The sequence below is a fragment of the Oryzias latipes genome, chromosome 3, assembly GCF_053564925.1.
Source record: "Oryzias latipes strain Hd-rR chromosome 3, Olatipes_Hd-rR_3.1".
Classification (NCBI taxonomy): Eukaryota; Metazoa; Chordata; class Actinopteri; order Beloniformes; family Adrianichthyidae; genus Oryzias; species Oryzias latipes.
In genome coordinates, this window is record NC_136239.1 from 13,249,757 (window position 1) to 13,265,492 (window position 15,736).

The window sequence follows — 15,736 nt, forward strand, 5'->3', positions numbered from 1 at the left end:
CAGAAATTTCCACAACCGTTTTCAAGCTTAACATGCAAAACATTAAACATTAAACCAGGTTGAACCTTGATCAATCACGGACTCAGATTAGGTTGTGAAGTATGGATGACATCCCCTTTAGTTCCAGGAAGTACCAACCGTTTAAAAATTGATCACGGACAAGAAATTTATACAGTAATTGTGGTTTGAGCCCGGACAGAATTCTATGACACCAAGTCTTTCTTACTGTATATCATAATATCATAATAGAGTTGTGAAAGAAAAAGCCTGGAGGAAGATTGGGGAGATTTGCCCCGCCTTGACATTTCACTCCAAGCCTCTTTCAACTGTAGGTGGTGAACACGCACTCATAAACTGTAGAAAAAGAAAAAAAAGCCCTTGCCAGCCTGTCCATTGTGAACACCATGGGCTAAACGAATGTCTGGTGTAGCATCAGATTCATGTTGACTTTTCTGACATTTCAGTCAAAATTGGTGTTTTTGAGACATTCTGCGTTTGAATCACAGTGTAATTCAGAAGGTTTCAGGGGCTCTGAACAATGTCTGGACCCTTACCAGACCATGAGAATAATACATCCATGATTTATTATGCATTCCATAATTCATTCATTGAACCTGAGAGCCTTTTAAAGGTCAGGGACAAGAGCATATGTGACTCTTAGAGTGTTTGCTACAGGTGGAAGATTGCATTGAAAAGCAGATAGTAAAGATTTTTAATTTGTCCAACCAACCTCCCATTCAGTTTTATTTTAAACTGTCATGAAATACTGTCTGCATAAAATTTTTCCTTTTTAATCTGATTCTTAAGGAATTAAGATTCCTGGTAAGCGCTCTTGCTTCACAGCAAGAAGGCCCACGGTTCAAGTCCCGGTTTGGGGACCTAAACCAGGCTGGGGGACCTAAACCAGGCTGGGGGACCTTTCTGTGTGAAGTTTGCATGTTCCGTGCTGCATGGGTTTTCTCCTGGGACTCCGGGACTCCCACCGTCCAAAAACATGCTTCATAGGGTAATAGGTTGATCTAAATTGTCCCTAGGTATGAATGTAAGAGTGTGTGATTGTGGACACTCTGCCCTGCGACAGACTGGCGACCTGTCCAGGGTGCCCCCAGCCTTCGCCCACAAGCCATTAATTCCCTTTCGGGGTCACGGGATAGGCTCTGGGGGCCCCATGACCCCGAAAGGGAATAAATGGAAGAAGATGAATGAATGAAAAAAACAAGAATGAATGTTGGATTATCCCTTTCACATACAACTCGATGACTGTCAAGTTGCTTAGTCATGTGTCAAATATCCATCCGCTACTTTCTTAAACCGGCTGCACCGACTGCTTAATAGGCTATATGCACACTCACTTCCGCATTCCAAGTCGGCCAGCCAGGTTACATCCGGCGTCGACGGCGCACATAGCGTCAATAACAACTATGGCATTTTTCACTCGGTCCCTTCAAGATGTCCCAAAGGTAACGGTCAACGACGTGAGTCGAATCATACAAAAGTTATGTCACACTTCGACAACCAAGAAAGAGAAGGGCTTCAAATTGTATGTGTCAAGCTACATCCACAATTTTGAAGGTAAGATCTGGACGTGTTCTGTGTTTACATGCCCATAGCATGCATGCTATCTAGTGCTAGCGCAGCAGGTGCAGCGTAGGCTATGTTTACTATTATGTGTCAATCACAGCCAATTTTCCTAACGCCTTTGTCAATGTCAGTTTCAAACAAGGATTCAAGCACAGGAGAGGTAACGATTAGGGCTGAGTGCTACAGATCTATGAGGAAAAGCCAAAAGCCTCACAGCTTAAGCGTAAGAGAAAGTTATACTGCAGGTTCAGCGCAGATTGGTTCATGGTTCATGAGACAGGTTACGTTTGGCAGATCAAAGTTTCTGTGAATCATTGCATCTAATAATGCTAAAGGTTATTTTAAAGACAAATTTCATTTACCATACCATAAATAACACTGGTGTGTTGGAATATTTATCGATATTTAAATATGTACGCTAATCACTGGGATTCACAGAAACTGAGTTCCGTTTTGTCACTGCATTGACACACGTTCTGTGTCCACTGTTGGGGATGATGAGTAAAGTGAGATAAATAATAATATAAATAATATTGTGGCTACAATTTTAGCTCATACAAATTGTTTAGTAGTTATTAATTGTTTTAGTAGTTAATAATTATATGTCGATGGTTCAAATTTGTTTGTTTTGTTAAACATTCTCACTGTACTCATGTATTCTCTTTTTAAAAAACTGCACTTTTATTCTATTATAACAGATTTGTGTATTTTCAGATTGTGCTTGGGGATGCCCGTCCTGTGCAGCTACTTTTGGCAAATCCAGGGCCAGATGTTGATTTCTGGTTTAGACTGGTGTGACTTTGTTGTCTACACACAGGAGGACATGTTTATTCAGAGGATTCCCAGAGACAATGAAATCACCAAAACAATGAAAGTAAAAATTGATTTTTTTTATTTTTATTGTTACCTCTTTGCTTCCCTAAATAATTAGATTCTGATTGCCTGTCACACTTCTTTATAGAGTGCTGTTAATTTCTCTTTTCTCCATTTCTCTTACTGGCAGTAACTCTTATTAGTTCAATCCATTTCAAAATATTTGTACATATATATTGATTCAAGTTTTTATATTTTTTCTTAATTGTATTACTATGTTTCTTGTTGTATTAATACTAATCTATTATTAAATTACATGTTACATGTTCTTCCGATTAATTTTTTTGATAATTGGTTACCTAAAAATAGTATTTTATAACTGTTGTTTGTAAATTGGGAGCCCTAAATAAATGTTATTCAGTAAATAATTCACTGTGCATGAAAGTATTATTCTTATATTACAGATGGCTTAAAAGCATTGGTGAGGTAAAGTACATATAACATGCAAATAATTCAGTAGTTCTTTATTCAAAGAGTATGTGCAATGTACAGCAGTGCATACATAACATTAATTATAAAATTCAATTTATACAAAGTAATTTACAAAGGTACATTTAAAGAAAGTAGTTATACAAATGGTCATAGGTTATTCATTTTTATTTTTTTCTACTGCTGCTACTCTGGCTTCTTTGCCCAAGCCTTAACAAGAGGCCCGTTTTCATAGTTCGTCAGAAGACATGCAACAGTATACAGCTGATTAATGTTGCCAAAAAGCCGAAGTGGAATCTCTGTGTCAAAGAACTTGTGTTCCTTAACACGCCGTATGAGGCGCTCAACATGCACCCTGAGGCGTGCAATTGCTTGGGTCTCCCTGACCTCACAGGCAGACATCTGGGATCTTCCAGAGAGAAATGCTGGCCTATAAATCTTGCAAGGTACAAGGTCATCAACCAGAAAACCTCGGTCGACCATGATGGCCATTCCAGGTCTCAAAAGGGAGAGAATTCCAGACTCACGCGTGATCTGTTTGTCACTGATGGAACCAGCGTACAGTTGAGAAATAAATGTGACCGCCCCATGAGGAGCCACTCCAAGCAGCCCTTTGAGAGTACAGTGGGACTTGTATGCTGAGAACATTTCACTTTGGAGAAGAGGTGATGAAGGGCACTGGCACCTTAGCTCTGTGCAGTCCAGGATGACTGTAGTGTCTGCATAGTCCTTAAACTCAGCTGGCAGATGTGCCCTTATTTTCTCCTCTGGTATCCAGATCCTCACAGACCCTAGCACAGTGTACAGAAAGTTGCTCCATGTTGTAATGATCCGACTGACTGTGGACTGGTGGACTCCATACCGGTCAGCAAGATCACGCTGTTTTGAACCCAGTGCCAGGTAATTGAGAAACATGAACATCTCATCAATGGGCTGCAGGAAACGAGTCTGTTCAAAAGAAAAACAATTTGCGTTATGTTTCTCTCAACCTCTATTAGCCCTGATCTTTGTTAAAGGGATAGTTCACTTCAAAATGAAAATCATATACTCAGTGAATTTCTTTCTTTCTTCAAAATATCTTCCTTTGTGTTCAGCAGAAGAAAGAAATTCATACAGGTTTGAAACAACTTGAGGGTGAGTATACGATGACAGAATTTTAATTTTGAAGTGAACTATCCCTTTAAGTTTTATTGTATGGGCCATGTAAATAACTACTTACTACAGTGGAACTTGGCTCTGTTAAGGTGCCTCTCTGTGCTTGTGTCACACTGACCATATTTGGCAGTGATGGCTCTATTAAGGCCCAGAATCTCATCAGCAGGTCATAGGATGCAAATCTAAATAAATACAATTCAGATATAATCATTTAAATATTATATCAGTGTATACTATGATATTACTTGGAAGCATTTCAAATATACAACTCTGTTAGCCTTCCTCTCTCCCTCTCTCTCTCACACACACACAAACAACTATATCTGTTGTTGCAAAAGTAACGTTACTACAGAACAATCTGATATCTTACCTTGTGAAAAAACGTATGTCCTTGTCTGAGGCAGCAAAACGATGAATTCCAAAGCGCTGATTCATTGTCAGCTTCTCGACATGTTCCCTCAGCTTGAGAATCTCATCTCTGAGAGACATGTTGTCATCAAGGGCTAAATCAACAACTGCAGGATCTGAAGCCGAAGCGTAGTCGTGGTCCATAGGGATATCAGCTTTCTCGCCTGCGTCGCCGTCATCCTCCGTCATCGGAGGCGGACGCTCTCTCCTCTCCCACACCCCCGGTCGTGAAGTGGGAAGGGTGAAATTGTTCCACTCAAACAGTGCTGGGACAGCTCCCTTGTTTAATAGCCGCCTCCCCGTCTCTGATAAGGGCTCACGAACATCATCCTTGTTAAAATGTCGGCTACATACTCGGGTATGGGGAGTAACTGTGAATTTGTCCCTCCGGATAGCTACAAGCCATTTTCGCCTGATTTCCGCGTCAGATGGAAATGTATGAAAACTAAGTAAACTGTTGTACTTGCTCGAAGCTTGACACAGAGGCACACAGCAATGCTCGGCTGTACTATAGATGGTTCGCTGAAATTTGAACGTTTTCTTACTAGTCATATTGTAGTTGCTGTTATATCGCTTTGTAAACAATCGCCTCAGCGCGAGCGGAAATGGCTTAGCAGGCTGAGATTTTAGCGGAAGTACGTCATCACCTCCGTGTGCATATAGCCTATTGGAACCCAAAGCTAGCAAAATAAACAAAAACTTTGTATATTTTCGGGGGTTTGTGTGGAGTTGGAACCTTTTCCCCGTGCATGCGTGGGTTTTCTCCGGGGACTCCCACCGTCCAAAAACATGCTTCATAAGTTAATTGCTTTCTGTAAATTGACCCTAGGTGTGAATGTGAGTGTGCATGGGTGTGTGATTGTGGCCCTGCGACAGACTGGCGACCTGTCCAGGGTGTTCCCTGCCTTCACCCTCAAGTGGCTAGGATAGGCTCTGCCAGCCCCGTGACCCCGAAAGGAACAAAATGGGTTTAGAAGATGAATTAATATTTAGTTAGAAAGTCAATGTGTTTAATATAATGTGTGTGTGTGGGTGTGTGTGTGTGTGTGTGTGTGTGTGTGTGTGTGTGTGTGTGTGTGTGTGTGCTGCATTAGCAAGTTAGAAAAAAAACTACAGACTCCATACAGACTCGTAGAAAAGTTGTAGCCATGAATTATTAGTTATAGCCCACTGGCTATGTGTAGTCTTTTTTACTGCAGACTTTGTCTTCTGCTTGTGCTTTTCATTCCTTTTTTTGTTTGCCCTCGTCCCTCCTCTGGCTCAGCCTGTAGGTACAGTTTGTGCACTGCTCACAGGATAAAAATAACAAAAGAGCACTGTGATCAGATTTTACTGTCTCACTGTCAATCTTTTGTTTATTTGATTCAGGTAAGAGTATTTTTCCTGTAGAATTCAAACATTACTCATTTAGCTCATTCACTAAAGATGAAGCATTTTGATGGATTTAAGTTTAAATGTTAACTTTTGACAGAATACAACAAACATTTCGGCTATATTGAAGTTTTTACATAAAATATTAGCTCCTCCTGTTGTAACTGTACTAATGTTATACAGTACTCCTTGCAAAATTCACATTATGAATAAATAACACAAAGAGCTATTGTACTTCTTAAGTAAAAATGCTTATTAGTAAAACAACACTAGACTTTTTTTCTATTGGACTAGGAAAAAAAGTAATTTAACTTATCATTTAGTTTTTACCTGATGTTTTACAGTTATCTATAAGGTGGAGTATGTGCTTTAACCAAATTTAAAGAACAATTGTATTTACTTTGAAACACTTAACAAATAAAGTTAAAGAGGATCTTGTTGATTGTGATCAACAACAAAACAATACAAATTCATTGAAAAAAGTTTAGGAAAAGTGACTATATTTCGATGTTTTCAAACTATCCACTTATAACCTGCACAGCTTCTCGCTTCTTTCTTTGACTTTTTAACAAAGAAGCAAATTTACTGGCACACTTCCACCCCCAGAGGTAGTAATGTAGAACTGCACTTCGTTATTGTGCCCCACTCAGCTGATATTGAGGGACAGCAGGGTTTTTCATTTATGCGGCACATAATGTACGTTTTTTTTTCTCCAGAAACAGATTTTTTGGTTGAAGATGATTTCATGATCGAAGTTTATGAGTTATAACATGAGGGGAGCTTTCAGGAGGGAAGGTGAAAACTGGGGTAATGTATCAGTTACTGTGAGAAATGACCACAAACAACTTTTTTTTTGTACCTTTTGGCTTAATTAGATGAAATTATTTATAATCATTTCATAGAACAAAGAGGGGAACGTCATTGTGAAATGTCATCGACAGGCTTATCGAGCTGCCAGCTTATTAATTATTATTATTATTGGAAAAAAGTCACCTCACTCAGATTCATTTTTAACTGGTGCCTGGTTGAATCCAGCAGTTAAAAATGCCAATTTCTTGTACAGGATTGGGTTATTGTCTAGCCATCAGTGGACAAAAAGCTCATTGAACTGACCTGTTTACTGATGGATCTTTTCTAAAAATACAACACAGTCCTCAAAAGAAAAAAAAAAAAAAAAAAAAAAACTGACAAGATCCTAATCCCCAAAAACCTTCTGGGTGTCTGTGCATTTCCCGACATGCTACACGACATTCCAAGTGATTAATTATTTCCATATTAAAGAATGTCAGTGAGTGGTTCATTCAAGTTCATGCCATATTAGGCTTTTGTAGTGCTTTTGAACAAAGAAACTGAGGCATGAATTGAGATCAAATTGAAGTACAGATGAGCGCACATCTCTTCGTCTCATGGCTTCCCCACTAGTTCTGGATCGCCTGACAACCCATTAATGTGAAACGCTAATAGGTAATATGCAGTTATGTAAGTGTCACATGTGCAGTCATCATCAATTATGTTCAGACAGCCTCAAGTTTCACCCTGTGGTCCGTCTAGCTTGGGCCTGGATCGGGGGTGTCTCACATTGATCTTTGTTACGTAACCTTGAGCCGGGCTCTTCAGTATCATGGCCTTCTCAGTTCTCATTCTCCCCAAAAATCATTTGTGCGTGATGGAAAATGGCTGCTTCGGCCGGACCTCCGCAGAGCTCGTCTCCCACTCGTTCTCTGCTCTTCTGCTATGGAGTGACTAGATGCTTTTATGTGGAGTGACTAATGCTTGCTCTAAAGGGCCTGGGGTAGATCTCACTGGATGTGCATGTGTGGAAGTTTGTGCATTTATGTGTGCGTGCGTGAATACCGTACAAAGCCAATCAACATACCAGGGCTTGACTTGCTTACATGAAGATGAGTCACTTTCATGGTCCACGAAGATCTCCCCCACCCGCACACACCACACACACACTTACACTTCATCTCCATCCATAAAAATGGTTTGGTTTGCAAATTTGCAGGATGAGTACTGGGGTCCATAATGCTGGAGCGTACCATTGCACCAATTCATGTGCATGTAAGGGCAGTGGGATGAGAGTTCCAGAAAGGAAGAGGAGGAGGTTGGAGGTGAGACTGATGAGTTCAGAGTGCCACAAACTATAACATTCACTGTGGGCTTTGGCATATTCTTAGATGCAGAGCACCACAAATTCACTCTGTTCCCACTTGTTATTCCAGGTGATGAATCATTTTGTGTTTACTATTATCTGTGCCTCAACCATCATGAAAATTGAATTTGATATGTTCCAAACCTTTCCTTTTTTTATTCTATTATGTATAAGTTGTATTGATTTTAAAAGTAAATGACTTTTTTGACTTGTATTTGTTTTAGTGCTGTCATGCAGTTATTTTTTCTAAGCGATTAATTATTTTAATAATCTAATAACCTGTTTTTAATCAAACCTAATAATTGCTGTGAAAGCCTCATTTTGTGTTGTTTTCATTTGACATTGTAGCAAAAGATCAAAATACAACAAAAAGTGGTTTTATGTAGTTTTTTTTATTACTGGATGTTTTCTCTCTTTCAGACCATTCTCTGTAAACCCTAGAGATGGTTGTGGGTGAAAATCCCAGTAGATAAGCAGTTTCCGAAATGCTTAGATCAACCCGTCTGGCACCAACAACCATGCCACGTTCAAAGTCACTTCAATCATCTTTCTTCCTCGTTCTAAAGCTCGGTTTGAACTGCAGCAGATCGTCCTTACCATGTCTGGCTGTCTAAATGCATTGAGTTGCTGCCAATTGGCTGATTAGAAAATGTGCATTAATGAGTGGTTGGACCGGTGTGCCTAATAAAGTGGCCAGTGAGTATTAGCCTGAATGAAAAACGGGTTCAGTCATCGAAGGGAAACTCAATAAAGTTCAAAGTGACTAACCTGTGTCAGAAAATAAAACCTACCTGCTGCTTTTTGTGATGATTAATATGCGCTTTGAACAAATACATGTAGACTGACAAGTATGCTTAGATAAAAGTGTTACTGAACGTGTACAGAGTACAGTATTACTAATAAATCAATCAGTTATGCCATGTACAAGTGAATGAAGGTTTCTGGCTAAATCCAAAGATTGAATCATGTTTAGTTGCCGGCTCATATTACAGTCTTATTCCAAATAAACTCACATCTCCAATATGACACAGTTGTGTAAACAGGATTATTCAATTAGAGCTATAGTAATACCAGATAAGCCACCTCAAAGATAAAACAGATTATTTATGGATGTGAAAACATTAGTCCCAATATCAGAAATCATCAGAAGACATGCAGGAGTACTATTATTATTATTCAAGGTTTGTTGAAAAAAAAATGAATCTCTTCAGTTTGCATTTTGAAAGTTTATGAACTTGGTCCTAACTTCTCTGGGCGATCTAGCAGTGAATAATCATGTCAACTTCACAACTCGACTCTATGGGGTCAAATCAGGAATAGCTTGAACTGAATTAAAATCAGACAGTGAATATAAAAATAGACATTGTATACTTGGGTAAAAAAAAAAGTAAATTCTTAGAACAGATTTAAAACCAAAACTTGAAAGAAATATTGACATGGGAAATATATTATTGTAAATTATAAAAATATTTAGATTTTTTTTAAAGAAAATATTGAAAAAAGCTAATTTAATTCTTAAAGTTAAAAAATATATAAAACTGAAACTGTGAGGAAATAAAAAGTTTATTTGTAATAGCTGCAGTTTTGTTTTGTTTTTTACTTGTTTTTCCATTTCACCCACGCTTTGCTTTTATATGGAATAATTTTTGTGTCGACATTTCAAGCCCAAGACTCACTGTTTTGAGGGTAAACTTTAAAAAAAGTTGTGTGCTCAAAAAATATTTAAAACAGAAAATTATGTGAAATCCAAACAATTTAACTCTTGAAACTTAAAAATACATGTAATTTAAACTATTTCAGCTCGAGAGCAATTCTATCTTCGCTTGAAACAAAGTAAGACTCAGCATATTTTTCAGTTTCAAGAGTAAAATAGTTTTGCATGAATGTTTGAGTTTCAAGTCAATTATTCTGTTTTAAATGAAAAATAATTTTTTGAGCACACATGATTTTTAACAGTGGATGTGCTTGGAATTATGGCACAAAAATCATTCCAAACTTTCAGTCCCCAATATACAGTTTCAATTCAGAATTTCCGTTTTTATTGCTGACTTTTTGCGCAGCGGTTTTCGTTGAATATCCAAAGCTCCACTCCCCCACATAGGGACACAGGATCAGCCATGAAAACTAAAATTCCGGAACTGTACATTGAGGACAGAAAACAAAATGTGAGAGGAACAAAAAAAACAAAGTTAAAAGAGCTAATAAACATTAATTTTCATTCAGTAACAGCACAAAAAACAATTTTCATGTGGGTATTTAACACAAAAAAAGGAATCTATTTGAAAAGTCTGAATTTTGCCAAGTACATGTGTGGTTTTTAATTTCACAAACACTGGGACATGTTTTTCATATCATGCTAGGGAAATGCTTTTCCCAGCAGCTGACTGTTGCCAGTTTTGGTTTATCTTCTGCCCTAGAGGAGAAAAATAGAAAAATATGTCTTTATGTTCAAGGGGCGTTTTTCATTTCAAGATGGCTATAGTGTCTCCCTGTGACCTTCGTCTGTTTATTTATGCTGGGTAATCACAACATCTATCATTTCCGACACGTTTGATCATTTTTAAAACAAATTGAGAGTAAAAAAAAGTCTGCAGAAAGAGCACCAAGCAGAGAGACATAAAACTTTTTGGGTAAAACTTAATATTAAGATTCCTTCACAAACTTTGTTAACGCATTAACAAACATTATAATTGAATTTTTAGGGTGTTAGCAAGAAATGTATTAGTACAATAAGTCTAATAAGGTTAATTAAATTAATTAGTTAACACATTTTTGTATGCTTAGTCTGTTTTAATGTTATAAAGTTCTTTCTACAAGCTTTATGCTTTGTGGTTGTTGGTTGTGAAACATCCCAGACTTTAGATAAATGGTGCTGCAAAACATTTAATAAACTGTTAAAAAGTAGATTATTAATACATTTGTTAAGTTTATAAGCAGTTTAGTAATATGGATTTTGAAGACAATTGTCTGACTTTAGATGTTAATGAATCTTATTAACACTTTCAGGTGTTTGCTAGACATCTATAATGCTAATAAATATCTTACTAGCATCTTATATATTAATAAAGCCTATTAATTTGTTAAGTTATTTAATAAAATTTATTAAGCTTATTTACACTAACAAATTTGTTAGGCATCTATAATGCCAATAAACATATCATTAGCATCTTAAAAAGATCCTAATAGTAATGCTTGTAAATGTGTTAACTAAGTAATTTAATTAACCTTAGTAGACTTATTGTACTAATAAATGTCTTACTAACACCATAAAAATTCTATTATAAAGCTTGTTAATGTGTTAACAAAGCTTGTTAAGGAATCTTAATATACCACTTTTGGGTTTGAACAAATTCAGGGACTTGACAACTTGATAATTGTCACTGTTTAAAATGCAAACACTGCAGTTATTCTTTTGTATAATTTTACTTTATTATTATTTTATCATTTTTTATTATTTTTACACTGTCATTATTCCTTCCTTTATGAATGTTAAAGGTATTAGAAAGGTCCAAAAATGCAACACAATTAAGTTTGGCTTCACCCAAAAAAACCTCTAAATCTTATGTAAACATTTAAAAAATATATTTCCTCGTATTTTTACAATGATTCACAAAACAGCAAATTTTTTTTGCCATCTGAAGAGTCAACTTTAGTGCTTCTGCACAACATATTTACATGTCATACATAAATGTTATCTTTTTTCTTTTGCATTAGCATCGATCTGACCATATTCTTACTGCGCATTTGAGCAAAAATTTCACCCCTGCCACATAGACCCACTCAAAAGCTCACCAAAATTTGCACACATAGTATGGGTAAAATTGAGTTTTGGGTAAGGTGAAAAACCCCTCCCCCTCCAAAGAAATGATGACATCACACCATGCGAAACCGTCAAAAAAAAAAAAAAAAAAAAGAATGAGGGCAAAATCTCTTATGGCGTTCAAAAAATGAGGAAAGCCAAATGAAGCTCTGAAATTATTATGGGATGGCCACCAGACCTATGGTTTGGCGGTTATTTTGTGAAAAAGTGTTAAATTCTTCGATTTTGACATTTTAACCCAATACAGGACAACAAAAACCTTCGTTTGAGGGATCTTCACAAAATTTCACAACCATGGTGCCAGCTTTAGTTAAAAATCACCAACAAAGTTTTGTTGAACTTTAACTGCCATCTAGAATTTTCCAGAAAAAAAAACACCCTAAATACCAGAAACAAATTTAAAAAACCTACCTGGGGATTTCGCCTCCTAACTCCTCGAGCATTGTTGGAAATCTACTTGTGAAAAAATGTTGGAAACAAAGTTTGCAGATTTTAAAACAGCATTAGTGTAGTGATAGCAAAAGTACCGTTTCCATGTTGCTTGCACATTTTTTGACTGGGACATTGTGAAAACTTAATACATGAGTCGTTGGCTCAAATTAAACAACATGATATGACATATGATATGAACAAATTAGGAATATGGGCAGGGGAACAAAAACCCCAGTTGCCAAAGAAATCCTAACATTTACTTTTGCCAATTCTTTTAAATATTACACAGACCTGTTTGCCGACCCGATGTGAGCAAAAAATAAAATAAACAGAATAAAACCAACAGAACAAAAGCTTCCATGATGAAAAAAAAGTTTTTTATATTTTAAAATTAATATGCAGCTGTGACCAGGGTGGTAGGGACAGTGAGGGTAGCATGGGCCGGGGAGGTGGGGCATACAATGCGGCTCAAGGCTTTTACTCTTTTTGTAATGTGCTTCAGTACAGGGTGGAATTTTTCAAAATACAACAAACTTTTTTTCATTTAAATCAAGGATGTTTTTTTTAATGAATTGAATTATTTCCTCTTTGATATCAGGGGGCAGTTTGAGACAAATTAGGATTGGAAATTCATGCGTGATCTCCAAAGTGTCTTAGAGCATGTGCTCTACTTCTCAATATCCTTTCATGGCTCTCAGCATCAGAGAAGCCATTTCTAAACTATTTTAAAGTGCTTTCAGTTTTGATTCCAATGAGTCAGAGAGCGTAAAACAACGTTGTAAATGTTAGTCAGTCAGTTTTGACTGATTGGATGCATGCTGTCACCTCTGCTGCAGTGTCACCACAGCAATAGAACATAGAAACCTTCAGCCCCAAAATGCACTGTGGTTGATGACTCAGTCGTGCTACTAGTCACCCTACTCGGAGTTAGTGCTGTGGGCTGGGACAGCACACTTTTATTCCACAGACCATACATAATAAATAAGAGACGAGTTTTGCCTAGGAGACGTCTTCAGAGTTAGAAACTTTGTGTGATAACGCCTTGTTCCCCTGACATTACATTATTGGGCATGTCAGGCTCTTCTACACTGATTTCCATGCTGCATTAGAGATTTTGCTTTGCCTTTTATTAATTTTTCGCTTAGGTTAAAGAAGACATACAAATTGAGTGCTGAAAGCGTTTTAGACCAAAGTTAATATCAAACACCATCTGGGCCAAAAAAAAATCGATCAAATCAATTTTAAAAATTCACACATTCACGTTTATTTCAGACTTCATCTCCAGTCAACTTTCTTTAGTCCTCTCTTTCAGCCTGTCTGCACACTACTTATGTGGTTTCTCCTTTGTTTACTTTCAGTTATATTTTTATCAGTCTTTTTACCTTAAAGGGACTCATGTTTGAGTTTTTAATCAAACAAAGGTTTAAAGTTTAGGAGATAGAACTAAAACTTCCGATGTGGATGTTGGTCCACAGCAGAATCTCATCAACTGAGTGGTTTGAACACAGCATTTTCTGATAAACTCATACACAGCGGTAAGAATGTACAATATAGTTATGTGAACTACACTGATTTTGGCTGTTGTTGCTGTGACACATGCTCTGATATCTTAACCCTTTAAACCTGGAAACGCCATTGGCGACACCTGTATAACACACCAACTTTGACATACCGTAGATCTATGACCATTTAAGCAATCAACAAAAATCTGCCGATTCTGATTCAGGCCTGGATTAGCCAACCCCACTATAGGGTAAAGGTCTGGGTGTGCAAAGAATTCTGGGTGTCATATTCGTCCGAGCACCTAAAATGTCTAGAAAACAATCCATTTGATGTCTTGTAAGTTTTATCTTGAATGCTGTTCCTGACACTACCCTCTGCGTTTACCGGGCTTGGAACCAGCACAAACAGGACACTAGTTTGTACCCTGTTGAGGCTGCCTTTATCATTATTTTTCTTACTATGTTTTCCTGTCTATTTGTTCATCTGACTGTCAGTCCATCTTTACATTACATCTTATTTTTGTTGTTGTAATTTTTGATTCTTTCGTTAATTGTTGATATTCGCGTGCCGACACATTTAGGGGGGAATCATGGCCTTTATGGGGCATTTCCCCCCTCTCCCATGTCCGACCACCATTAAGCGGTGAAAAGCCGCTTTTGTCAGCTTCAGAATCTGCAAGAGTAACATTATTTGAGTAAACAGTTCAAGAGTTACGATACTCGAAAAAATGTCAACACTGGCGCTGAAGCTTGTCAAGACGAAAGACAAAACCCCAGTCAGACTCCATGAATTTGGATATGAAGGTGAATTTGGATGAGTGTGAATATGGCAGCACAGGACAGAAAATATTATTATGTCATCTCTTTCTCATCGCTTTAATATGTAAAATTTAAGCGGGATCATGAGTGAAGCAATTCACAAACCAAGAAGGGTAGTCACAATAGTACTGTACATGTGAATGTACATATTTACATTTTTTATCCGTTTAATAGCATAGGTATAGTACCCATATTTACCATGATCTTAATTCCACTCTAATGTGTAAATCTCATAAGAGAAAATAAAAAATATTAATCTGATTTCATTTTCCTGTATAACCTCAGTACACACAAGAGGCCTTAAAAACTCTCTAATCACTACTTGTATTTCTTCTCAAATCAAGAGTATATACTAATTTTAAACAACTTAAAAACAACTTAAAATGACTACTTGACAACAACAAATGACAACAACTTAAAATGCAAGAAATATTCTGTGCAGTCACCAACAAAAAGTAGATTTGCTGCAGCATATTTATTTTTCTCATCTGAGCTTGCATCTGGCTCAAAACTGTATGGCTTCATAGGTTCAATATTTCTCGCCGTTTTTGTTACTGCTAACAGCAGCCGTGTTGCAGCGGTCGACCTATGATCAGAGGATTGCAGGTTTGATTCCCGCCTTGCCCGTCAGTATTCGGCAGCGGACCCACCACCAGTGAATGTGTGTGTGAATGGGTGAATGGGTTTGTGACTGTAAAGCGCTTTGGGCCTTTGATGAAAGTAGAAAGCCCTATACAAGTATACAACATTTACCAATGTTAGGCTGGGGTTGCCAGGGGCTTTAAACTAGCAGGAGAGCACGTGAACAGATGGATGACGGGAGGTGGGGGCAGGGTTACTTTGCGCCAACAGTCCCATCCACAAATCAGATGCAACTTTTCTAATGAAATACAAAAACTAGAAAATGGCACAGGTTTTTTAATTATGGCTAAAAATGGCATAATCATGATTAAAAGGGGATTGGTACTGGGATTGATTTCAAAATAGATCAAGAGACGACCTGAGTGGGACTTTAATATCTGTAGTTTTGTGGGACATGTTCGTCAGTGCAGCCTTGTGTATTACTTAACCCCTTGTGCTATCCTAGGCACTTTAACATTGGGAGTTGGGTCATCTAGACCCACTAGACAGTGCGCTGAACCTTTTTTCTTCAATGATTTGTGATCTTCACTGGTGTCCATGGATTTCATA

The 15,736-nt window shown here is 37.5% G+C and overlaps 1 protein-coding gene and 1 long non-coding RNA gene across 2 annotated transcripts; one reads left to right on the forward strand and one right to left on the reverse strand.

Annotated features, from left to right (window-relative positions):
- Positions 1–1,345: 1,345 nt before the first annotated feature.
- LOC144991182 (uncharacterized) lies at positions 1,346–2,822 on the forward strand. The gene is made up of 2 exons (XR_013655143.1): positions 1,346–1,572; positions 2,296–2,822. It is a non-coding gene; the product is annotated as an uncharacterized LOC144991182 (long non-coding RNA).
- An 81-nt stretch (positions 2,823–2,903) lies between these two features.
- Positions 2,904–5,110, reverse strand: LOC111946968 (uncharacterized). The gene is made up of 3 exons (XM_023952669.2): positions 4,409–5,110; positions 4,103–4,220; positions 2,904–3,831 (listed from the first exon to the last, which is right to left on the reverse strand). The coding sequence occupies exons 1-3, from the start codon at positions 4,996–4,998 to the stop codon at positions 3,070–3,072; spliced, it is 1,470 nt and encodes a 489-aa protein (XP_023808437.1). The 5' UTR covers positions 4,999–5,110; the 3' UTR covers positions 2,904–3,069.
- Between the last annotated feature and the right edge of the window lie 10,626 nt (positions 5,111–15,736).